Source organism: Macrosteles quadrilineatus, unplaced genomic scaffold (genome assembly GCF_028750875.1).
Source record: "Macrosteles quadrilineatus isolate MER2022 unplaced genomic scaffold, UCM_ALF_1.0 Scaffold_5__1_contigs__length_97177068, whole genome shotgun sequence".
Taxonomy (NCBI): domain Eukaryota; kingdom Metazoa; phylum Arthropoda; class Insecta; order Hemiptera; family Cicadellidae; genus Macrosteles; species Macrosteles quadrilineatus.
In genome coordinates, this window is record NW_026542598.1 from 72,155,507 (window position 1) to 72,167,952 (window position 12,446).

General features: G+C 36.2%; 1 protein-coding gene across 6 annotated transcripts in view; it reads right to left on the reverse strand.

The window, feature by feature from the left end:
• Window positions 1–1,635: 1,635 nt before the first annotated feature.
• Window positions 1,636–12,446, reverse strand: part of LOC128996039 (MAGUK p55 subfamily member 7) — a 36,324-nt gene continuing 25,513 nt past the window's right edge. For 4 of the 6 annotated variants that reach the window (XM_054421168.1, XM_054421166.1, XM_054421167.1 and 1 more), the window contains 5 exons: window positions 10,247–10,570; window positions 9,244–9,446; window positions 6,322–6,462; window positions 5,389–5,570; window positions 1,636–5,008 (listed from right to left, as the gene is read on the reverse strand). In XM_054421168.1, coding sequence (XP_054277143.1) covers window positions 5,394–5,570; window positions 6,322–6,462; window positions 9,244–9,446; window positions 10,247–10,570 — 845 coding nt within the window. In that variant the 3' untranslated portion in view covers window positions 1,636–5,008; window positions 5,389–5,393. The remainder of the gene's footprint in view (window positions 5,009–5,388; window positions 5,571–6,321; window positions 6,463–9,243; window positions 9,447–10,246; window positions 10,571–12,446) is intronic. The other 2 variants (XM_054421170.1, XM_054421169.1) reach the window with 1 other exon arrangement.

Sequence of the window (12,446 nt, forward strand, 5' to 3'; positions counted from 1 at the left end):
ATTTCAGAGATAAAAGAAGAGTTTATAACATGTAGTAATGGTAATAATATATATAGACGAGCCTGTTTAATTATTGGCATTGGTATTTCATCCCAGCCAGTGGAAAATTTATTATCAAAAGAAGTTATAATGTTATCCAGATCTTCATAAGTAATTGGTGAAAGATTGAATTTTGATATCAATTTTTGGGAGGGTGAAATAATATTTTTTGAACTTGAAACATTCATTACAGTGATTAAATAAATGATTGAATAAACTGGGAAATGTTTATTTGTATCAATAATGGTGTTGATATACTTTCTCATTCATGTTTTTTATGTCAGTGCCAGAAGTTTTTTTTTTAAATATTTGATGTTTAAAAGAAATGCCGTTTTTAGGATTAAAGTCACATATTTATGTTAATATATGGGGGGGTCAGCAGTCCAATTTCTTTCAGTTTTTATTATTATAAACTGTTTTAATTGCATGTCCTTTTTTAACCTTAAGATAATAATACAAATGCAAAAAATTCACATTAAAGTATCCGGAATTGAGTTTTAAGTTTTGTTTTCGGTTCTGAGATTTTGATTTTCTGGTTTTGAACATCACTACTATGGGAGAGCAAGCTGGTGTAGTGGTTAGAGCACGGGACTTCAGTCCCGGGTTCAAATCCTGACAAATCGCCAACGGATTTTATCTAAGCGATAATGCCGCAACCCCTAAGTCTAGCCTGAAGTAATGTGAAAAAAAATCGTAGGCTCTTGCCAACCAAATATAACAGTATTATTATAATTCCAAGTAAAAGCAATACTTTTTGCATCTGGTTAAATTATATTCATTTTAAATCTGTAAGCATAGAATTTAATATATTTTCTAAATGTATTACATTACAAGGATCACAAAATGACATTACGCACAATATTAAATGGTGTAACGTACGGTAGTGAAGTTGGTTTAAACATAAATGCGATCTAATAATTTATTAGCGATGTATAGTGTGTCAGGCAATATTCATTAGAGTTTAGTTGTGATGGGAATATTTGCCCTTTATTTAAAATAATAAATAGGTGAAACAATGTTTTACTATTGAAATGTGTTGTTTCTGTTACTATCAACTCATTCTATCTTGGATTTTATTTTTCTAAGTGGATTTCTGGTTTCAGTTGTAAAAGTGTAAAGTAAGGAGGCTCTCGGACCAGTGATGTGTCGGTACCTGAAGGCTGATCTCTGTTCCCGGGTTGTTGGAAAAAAACTGGTAACAATAAAGGACATTCAAATGTTGGTACCGGAACTCCAGTGCTAACAGGGCATTCTAATGGAATCTTAGTTCCTGATGATAGCTAAGCACTGCCACATCGATCAAGGCAACCGAGAACGACCACTGAGGCGGTAAATATTGTTTATTTACTGATATAAAATTGTAACATTGGGAAAGTGATTCAGGCAATATCCGTAATCACCTCTAACAATCGCGGCAATGGACCAGTTCCCACACAAGATATTTAGCAAAGCTCTTGCTATGCTGATCTATGAAATCTATGAGAACTGGTCAATGTATCACTGCAATTTAAAGACTAAAACTCTGGCACATAAATAAATTAAATAGGATAAGAAAGTCTACATAAGATAAAATCCCAGGTTAATCAAACACTATCATAATAATAATAATGCTGTTTATTTAACTAATGTTAGGATACAAAATGCACAGCAATCAATTGGCATGGACAAAGGTATTTTGAAATAATTTATACTATTCATTCATGTTCCAACAATCTAATTACAAAATAAGTCATTTTTAAAACATTCGACTACAGTAACAGTTAAATTTACATACTCAACAATGCAAATATATAATATTGAGGCGTAGGGTGAGAGACCCCAGAGGATATTGCATCAGCTCAGGGTGACTGCTCGACCGGCCGTTATGTACAAGTCATTACTATCGAAATTATTGTCGCAGAAACAATTCTTGGTACATCCAGTTTAACAACATCTGAGACTAATTTGACCATGAAACAAGTTCAAAATAATTTTAGGAAAATTGTCTTTAACAAATTGCAACTCTATTGGTAATGGGTGAAACATCTTTATCTTTATTTGAAAGTTTAAATAAATAGGGAGTTTTACTTTAGTGTGGAGCTATTAATGCCTTTGGGTAACTGTTGCTTTCATTGCCCATCAATAACACATGCCAAAAGGGAAAACAACAGATTTTTTAAACATTCATACAAAAAACCTTTTTATCAACTGTAGACAATAGAACATCAAATAAAAATATACGTTGCATAATGTAGAAATGTGTTATCTTAGCAGTTTTCTAGTTCTTCCAGTGACGTGTTTTATTTACTTTGTGATATATGTACACTTAATTCATATGTTTTCATTTATTGTCTGAAATAACTTTTAATTTTTACCATACTGTTTTTATCATAGCTGTTCTACTTCAGAAAAATAAGTTTTGAGGGTAATTGTTGAGGATTAAGTTTCGAGGTTATAAAGGAATGGAATAGGGAAGTGCCACATAATACACTTTGATAATTTAGTAAAATATAAAGTAGCAAGTAGAGTAAGGCCCAAACCATACAAAAATAGAATAAAATAAGAAAATTATTTAATTCTTTGAAAAATAGGGTTTGGTAAACAAGATAAAAAACACAAGTCTCTGATCAAATTATTGCAATCAATACTCACTCCACGGAATTTTTGATAACAATTTCATTACACTGTAGAATATTGTTAAACTGGATTGTTAACTTAATACATGAAAGATTGAAAGAGTATTTTTTTTATTAACAAATAATACATACTAACAACAAATTAATAAATATAAGATTGACAACGTGCTGAGGAAATCATCTATGGGTTTAAAAAGCTTATATTGCTATTATCAGGGGATGTATTGTAGTTAAGCACAATAAGCATCAAGTGGGCCCATACAACACAAGGTCCGTAGGTAAGAATATAATTTTAAAAACAAGTGAAAAAACACTCATAACTATTATATAACCTAAGACTTAATAGTGAAAGGTTAAAAAACCAAAAAAGGCAATCGACTAGAAATCTTGACTAAACTTCTTCTGTATGACCAAAACATATCAGAAGACAATAAGGATTTTTTTTTGGTGCTTCGTAAGTTGAGAAGAAAAATATATGACTCAAAATATTGTTCTTAAGCTATAAAGGGCCATCTTACCAAACCAGTCATAAAATCAAGTAATAATTTTCACTGATAAGCAAAGATGTTCATAATTATAAAATATCCTTGTTCATACTAAAAATAAAACACAAGTGTTCACCCTAACGAATACAAATTCAACATGACTAGCAAATAAACACCTAATACAAAATTTGTTCAGAAGTATGAAACTCAAACAGGGTTTCATGAGATCATCTTATGCCTCAAATACCCACGGACCCCACACACGATCTTAAAAATTGTTACATTAAAATATAGAATTTTTTCTCAATTATTTTGAAAAATATCACACTAAAATGACCATAAGACTTTGGAGACTCAAGAATAATCTCAATTCAGTTGTATTAAACTTTGTGTGTACCATCACAACACCAAAAATTGGTGATGACACCAAGCTAATAGAATACTGTCACCATACATATGTATAAATGTCTTACAGACATTAAGGTACTGTTAGTCAAAGATTCCCGTTGAAAATACATTTCATTTATTAGGCAACACATTAAAATAACAATTTGACTTGCATAGCAAGAATAAATAAATACAAATACAACTAGTATCTTGTATAGATAAACGTAGGACTAGAAGCAGGGCAGTTCCTAGTGTTGTAACTTGTAACCAACACTGCAATAATGACTGACTCTCAAATTATGATAAAATCTTGCTGATGCATTTGGAAGACTAGGAGCTAAATATGATTGAAAGCTATAATAATACTGGGAGTCTAAGTCATCATGAGTCAGCAGCACACAATCAAATAAATAGAGCACAAAACATTTGTACACATCGTCATGGCTAATAAATAACAACAAAATCATCAATAAATACTTAAATAGTTAAAACTTCTAAAACTATCAGTAAAATAGAGAGCTATACAGACCGCAATTAAATTTTCTAAGTGGACAACATTTGTATCACCCCACTTACTCGTACCAAGACTTTGATAATTGCTAATAAACATAATAACATTTTTCAGAGTAAGAGCAACTCTAAAATATACAAAATACATTAAGTGTTTACTGTTCGTATCCGTTTAAATTATGATGAATTTTCTAAAGCTTTAAAATTCAATATTTATAGTTTTCAATGCTTAAAAATTTTTAAGACAACAGGTCTTATATTGGAAACATCGAAAGAGATTCAGCGGAAGATAGTAAACTGTATTTTCTACTCTCATTTCTAAGAGACATTTCTATATAAAAATATATGGTACATTAGAGATGCCTATCTTACACTTTGGCGACTATTGTGATGGTTGCTGTGTACAAGCTTATTATGTAAATCTGATCGAAATATTAAACTAACTGATGACACTGCAGAAAACTATATGAACTGTTTCGATCTAAGACAAAACTAATGTTTAAATTGGAATGAAAGCGTCCTAAATACAAGTTTTTACAAGCCCATGTTCTCAAGCGGTAATTTAAAAATAGAAGGAATTAAGTCAACAGTGTGATGCAAGATGACAAGTTTGAGAGCTAATTAGACAATCGGCATCACAGAAACATGGTTCCTAAGGCTACCGACACCGTTCCACTTGTCTTTGATTCGAGTAATCGAGGCAGTCCATCAGAAACATATTCTACGGGTAAATACTCCTAAATTCTTTTAATCGGCCTTATGACTAAATGTTAATTCACACAATCCGATGATAAAGTACTATGAACAATCAACCGAGACTGATCTACGCCAAGTTCTCTTTGGTAGGTTCTATGAACGAGTAACAACACAACGTTAACAAACATGTAAATAAAACGAAGGCTTAACAACAAACAAGATGAATAGATGAGATGGCAGTGGGAGACTCTTGAATTGTTGATAATGAAGGTAGCTCTGGAACAAACATAAGGAGGTTATGCCAAACAATTAAGTGTTTTGCAACATTCAACACTGAGTCGCCTCTGTAAATAGATTATTGTAGTTAAAATCTGCAAATTTTATTCCAATTGTCCTGAAATTCAGTTGTAACCGGGCGTAGACAGAGGACAACTGGTCTCCGACAATCCCGCAACAACGTCATAACAATTGGTGAAGACAACTGTCACACCAATTGGCATCTTGTAAATCCAGCATTAATAATCTAATTACTATAACAAATAATACTAGGTATAATTCTTTTCAGAAAAACGCAAGGAATAAAATAATACAGCTATTGGGTATGAATAGTAGTTATCATATGAGGGAGAATATGCAAACTATGATGGATACGATACCTGGATCACTGAACCCACGAGGTAGGCACCCACAAAGGATCCGTCTCTACTCTAATGACGGCCGACACGAGCCGCTCAAACGCAGCTGAGAGGTCTGCATTGATGATTGTCTCGTCAAACAGATGGCTGTACATGAACTCTATACGATCACTGCTGTGGATTATCTCGGCAAACTCCTCGTCCTACGACAGAGTAATTAGTTGGATTAGAGAAGATTCACAATCTAGAGTTTCATAAATAAGGAAATTATTAAATGTTCTCCAAAAGAAACATGACAATAAACAAATTATAAAAGAAACTATTATAACCTCTAAAACTATATTTTTTCATTTAAAAAAGAGTAAAGATCCCAGTAGGCCTGTGTTACAAGTTTCATTAAAAATATATAAAAATGATATATGTATGGGGAAAATGATATATCTTTTCCAAAAGGCTTTAAAATTCAACCAAAATTCAAAATTTGTATTACAATACTATGAGTTTTCGTATTATACAAAAATTATAAGTATATAGACGTTAAAAACAATGTAACAATATTTTTAACAATTTTAAGTTTAATCCACGTAATCATTAATGTCTTTAAGAATTGGGTATAAAAAGTAAGTATATTTTTTATCAAATCACATACAGTGTATAAAAAATAAATGTCAAGAATGTTTAACTTTTATACAAGTAATATTGTATGTGGGATTCAACGCTATTTGTACTATTTTTACATTTTGTAGGGGGATGGTCAGAACCTAGGTCTTGTTGCTATGTAACTTCAACCTTTCATTAAATATTCACCCTAAATGACATCTTGGTCCAAGAATTGAGCCAGCAACCAATAAATTGAAAAGCGAACACTATGACTAATATCAATATCTATTTATATTTTTAATATACCTTTGAGAATTAAATGATAAAATACAAAACTCTCTTGTATTTGCTCACCGTAAAGCCACGTGAATTGTTTTCATCAAACGTGGATCTTGCATGCGCAGAATTCCGGGTTTCTTTAAAGAACTCAAATGCAGGAGGTTTGATGAATATAATAAATGGCTTCAGTTGAGGCGTTCTCAACATTCTCAATGCCTGAAAGCAAATTGTAACTAAGAAAAGAGATTATCTAAATATTTATAATGGCTAAAAGTAAATAGTATATTTCATTACGGTATTAGTACTGAAAGTGGCATTTTCCTATGCACAGCACGCTCAAGTTTCGTATGAGGCAAAGCCAAACACAGGAACACCGAATTTCACATGCAAGGCGAAGCTGAGGACAGGAATAATTGGAGCTCCAGAAAATTAAAATTACTTTCGATACAAGTTATGAACTATTGTAGGTTGCTTTAGCAAAGGTGGCTTCCCCAGGGTGTCCACCAGGCCGACCAGTAAAAATTCATGAGTAAAAAACATACTTTTCATACTAAAATTTCCAATTTTTTTTGCACGCCAACTACCGCAATGATGTTTTAGCGCTAATAAAGCTTGCTATTTTAGTTATCGGAATGAGCATTCTCAGTTAAAGAAACAAAATTTATGATTACTGTAATATTACCTGACACAAGTATTCAATTTTTATATATTACTGATTAAATAATCCGAAAATTAAAAACTAATCTTTAAACCTGCAATTTATCAATAACTACTTTAAAATTGTGATATGTTGATGCCAAAATTTATCGAATCTCTGAACAGACAATGAAAAATAGATTCTTAAAACTGATCATTTCAATTTTACTAAATTTTCTGTAAGGATCACTACACCAACCCCGGTCTTTACGTACTTTCATATAGTATGTAATTTTGGAGTTATGGGTTGTTTTTCAAGTGACCTACAGAAATAATTAATGCAGAAATTACAACAATTTTATGTAGCCAATTTAAGTTTTAAACCCTTCCAAACACATTAAATAAATACCTTTTTAAAGGTAATTGAAGATATTACAAACAAAAAATTAAAATAAAACTTTCTAGAAGTGTGTCATTTAGAAATTTCGTGTCAAGCCAGACTCAAGGTTATATCGTGAGGTTATATCGCTGTCATGGAAACGTCATTGTCGTCTCCCGTGGTCACAGAAACGTCATTGTCATCTCCAGCGGTCAAAGAAACGTCTTCGTCAACTCCCACGGTCACGGAAACATCGTCATCGTCACCCGCGGTCACGGAAACGTCATCGGCGTCTCCCGCGGTCACGGAAATGTCATCGTCGTCTCCCGCGGTCACAAAAACGTCATCGTCATCTCCCACGGTCACAAAAACGTCATCATCGTCACCCGCGGTCACGGAAACGTCATCGGCGTCTCCCGCGGACACGGGAACGTCATCACGTCACCCGCGGTCAGGGAAACGTCATCGTCGTCTCCCACGGTCACGAAAACGTCATCATCATCTCCCGCGGTCACGAAAACATCATTGGCGTCTCCCGCGGATACGGAAACGTCATCGTCATCTCCCACGGTCACGGAAGCGTCGTCGTCGTTTCCCGCAGTCCCGGAAATGTCATAGTCGTCACCCGTGGTCATGAAAACGTCATCTCCCACGGTCACGGAAACGTCATCGTCGTCTCTCGCGGTCATGGAAACGTCATCTTCATCTCCCGCGGTTACACGGAAACGTCATCGTCGTCCCCCGCGGTCACGGGAACGTCATCATCGTCACCCGCGGTCACGGAACGTCATTGGCGTCTCCCGCGGACACGGGGACGTCATCATCATCACCCGCGGTCAGGGAAACGACATCGTCGTCTCCCACGGTCACGAAAACGACATCGGCGTCTCCCGCGGACACGGGAACGTCATCACGTCACCCACGGTCACGGAAACGTCATCGTCATCTCCCACGGTCACAAAAACGTCATCATCGTCACCCGCGGTCACGGAAACGTCATCGGCGTCTCCCGCGGTCACGGGAACGTCATCACGTCACCCGCGGTTACGGAAACGTCATCGTCATCTCCCGCGGTCACGGAAACATCATTGGCGTCTCCCGCGGATACGGAAACGTCATCATCATCTTCCACGGTCACGGAAGCGTCATCGTCGTCTCCCGCAGTCACGGAAACATCATCGTCGTCACCCGCGGTCATGGAAACGTCATCTTCATCTCCCGTGGTTACACGGAAACGTTATCGTCGTCCGACGCGGTCACGGGAACGTCGTTATCGTCACCCGCGGTCACGGAAACGTCATCGGCGTCTCCCGCGGACACGGGAACGTCATCATCATCACCCACGGTCACGAAAACGTCATCGTCGTCTCCCGCGGTCACGAAAACGTCATCGTCATCCCCCGCGATCATCATCGGCGTCTCCCGCGGTCACGGAAACGTCATCGGCGTCTCCCGCGGACACGGGAACATCATCATCGTCACCCGCGGTCACGGAAACGTCATCGGCGTCTCCCGCGGACACGGGAACGTCATCACATCACCCGCGGTCACGGAAACGTCATCGTCGTCTCCCACGGTCACGAAATCGTCATCGTCATCTCGCGGCAAAATCACCAACAAATCCCACGGCCATTTGGACATCATCATCGTCTCCCGTAGTCATCTTCATGCGCGATCGCGGCAAATTGAAAATTCCCGGTAAAATAACAAAATCACGCATAATTCCCGGTTTTCCCAGTCGGTGGACACCCTGCTTCCCAAAAACTCCCCTCAACACACCCCGACCCCAACGAATATACCCAGAAAACTTCTTTTTACAAAAACTTCTTATCATAGTATAGCAAAAACATCCACTCCAGGATTAATGGGGCTTTAGAAAGTTTTTTACTTTTCTTATGTTTATTTTTCATTGATATTTTATGAATAGCCTAATTTAAATTAGAGAGGTATCTAGTGCTTCTATTTTGCATATCCTGAGTTACCTGATAATGAGGGTTGAGTATGCAGACGTATCCAGCGTTGACTATAGACTGTACACTCTCACCAGACGTACCGTACAGGTTACCCTTGTACTCGCCATACTCCAGCAGTTTTCCTGCGTTGATGTCGTCCTCTAGTTGGTCCCTGGTCACAAAGAAGTATTCCTTCCCGTTCACCTCCCCGGGTCTTGGGGGTCGCGACGTGTCTGTCAAATATTACATATGTATAATAATATAATTTGTGTAAACATTCCAGGGCAAGTGATTTTAAATATTTTTGTATGAAAAAAGTGTAGGGTGGATACCCTAACTCTGAAATATTTTTTATAGTAGAAAAATGCAACAATTACTCAATATTAAAGATTGAACACACTTCCCTTGCCTTTAAGGAATTATAATTCTTATGGGTCAGATGAGGGCAAACTTTAAGGAATGTTTCATGAACACTGCTTCTTGATGTTTACTATTTATTTCTTACTATTTTACTAATTCTAAAATTTTGCGGCCACATTAAATGATCAATATGCTTATTTAATCACATCAATTCAATACACCAATTTAGAGTTTGAACACTTAAACTTAAAAAAATAATCAGATAACACAATTTATATTTTGTATAGTGTCAATTTGTCATGCCATTCTGCTATTATAATGATAGGCCTACTAAGTGTCACAAATAGATGGGTCTGATTAGAATAGATGTGAAAGAATTCAAGAGTAAAGGGCATGTGTTGGATTTGAATTGACTCGCTCTGTCTGTTGGATACCTTAATTTACAGACAACCATCGTATGGCTGGAAAAAGTAAAAATACACCCTATAAAATTTACCATAGGAAAAGAAAATTTAGTCAATAAATGCACTCTGGACTTTTCAGGACACACATTGAAATATAATTCAAACACAGTGAGATATGAAGTCAAATTGCATAATCAATAGTCAATACTCAATATCAGGATTACCAATACTCCAGTATTATCAATACCAATATTTCATAGGACACTTACAAGGTACAGGTGTCCTATACTTCTCCGGGTCAGTGGCTATGAGTCTCCGGCGCAGCTCGTTGCGGCCGACGCCCGACGCTCCGATCAGCACGATCGGTCGCGCCAGGCCTGGCCGCGGATACAGCTTGGCGACTTCCTCGTAGGTAGCGACCTCCTCACGGTCAAAGTCCTCCCTCTCCGCTGCCGAATATAGAATCTTTTTAGTTCGGCTCTGGCAGGGAGGCAGTTTGGGAGGAGATACAGAGCAGGTCGTGAGGGGAGGCAAGCCGGGTACGGGGTAGCACACACTCACACAACCCCCCACCCCTCCACTCAACTCCAGGTCTGAAACACACGCCACACTTGCACATTGTAGAATCAGTGGTGTAACAGAAGGGCCCGCAATGCGGGGAGGCCCGGGAGGCAAGGGGCCTGCGAAGCGGGAAACGGCGAGCAGAGAGGCCTGTGTGAAGAGTGGGGCCGAAAAATTGGAGTTCAATAATTGTATTGAACAAGTAATAACATTAATGTTATTAATAATAATGTTGTTATTTTTTATTTTGATAGACCTATTCAGTGATAACGAACTAAGGTACGGTACCAAATTTAACGTTGTACCCCTACCTTGTAGCCAATTAGGTAGTATACTTTAATTTAGGATGAATCTAATTTAAGCTGGTAGTAGAAGTGAGATAAATTAAAAGACAAAGTAGGCCAAAGATGCATTTATTTTACGGATGTCAAATTTCTCAAAATACACTTTCCAAATGAAATTAAATATCCAGTTGTTACTTCCAAAAATTATACTAAATAATAAAATAGTGGAAAGATCTTACTTTAAACAGAGACACTGGTTTAATGGTCAGAACAGGCACTAGCAGATACCATGCAAACTAGAAGTGGTGCAAAAAGCTACTGGACCAATCATAAGAAGGTGAACAAGAAGTGGTAGTACCAAGAAGTGGTTGATTTCTGTCTGAAAACATCACACAAACCCAATAAAAACTATTCTCTATAAATTCTAATAATTAAAAGTAGATTTAAGATCTTTACAACTTCTTGTGAAAATGTGCTTCTCCTAGAACAAAACTCAACAGGTCTGTATAAACTTTACTTGTTTTCTTTTCTTGTGAAATGCATTAAAATTGATTTGAAAACTATTCATTCCTTTTCATCTTTTTCCAAAAGTGATTTCTACAAAGCTATATACAATAAATCAGCTAAAATCTTATTACTAAACAATATTAAAACTACTTACAATTTTCTACAGCAACCACAACTTAGATGACCATATTTCCAGTGAACTTAAAACTGACAAAGTTGAACCTAGTTATCACTAACCACTACCAACCCTACAAAACTAAAACTTCTAAACTGCTGGTCACTCTTTCTTAATCTTTCTAGCCAATGATTAAATAATATTGATTTTGTTTTGTTATTTCAAATAAAAACTAACTACCATCGGTACAGAATTTCCCCTCCTTAACTTGAAATTACATAAACAAAATTATACACTCTTTCTCAAAATTAATATTTACATTTCCTTTTAAAACAACACTCTACAAAAGAAAATAAACAAACCTTTTAAAACAAATAATAAAACTCTAACTCCGTTTGACATTTCAACTAGCGCTACCTATCAACAAATTCTACAAACACTAACTCCTAGTTCAAATAGCCTCCACACGTTTACAGCACCTTACAGAACCTTCTAGTCAAAACAACAACTTCTATTTACACAATTTTTCATTTTGAACCATTTCATTTTCCTATGACAATTCAAATATTATCAATCTTATTTACAAAATTTATACCTTAAAATAAAACCTTTCTTTAAAACCCCCAATTACTTAAGCGATCTTAAACAAGCCTATTTAAATCTCTTTTGAACTCTTCACATCCGCTCACAGTTCACTGACCCCTCCCAACATCAACTCCAGACAAGACAAATAACTTTCACTTCTCCAGTTTAGTTTAGTTATGTCGTTTGCGTGTGCTGTGTTTTTCTTTAGTTTTCCCTTAATTTATTTATCCCAGTGTGTTATATTCCCTGTTTTTATGTTCCCTCGTGTGTTTCGTGTGAAGTGTTTTGTGTTCTGTGTTATTTTCCCTGTTTACAAGTGCAAATTTAATCAAAATGTTATTGTGCGTCCTTTAGTAAAATCCCACTCATACACTACGTTCAGACTCCATTTTAGATTCATACAGATTCATACTACCT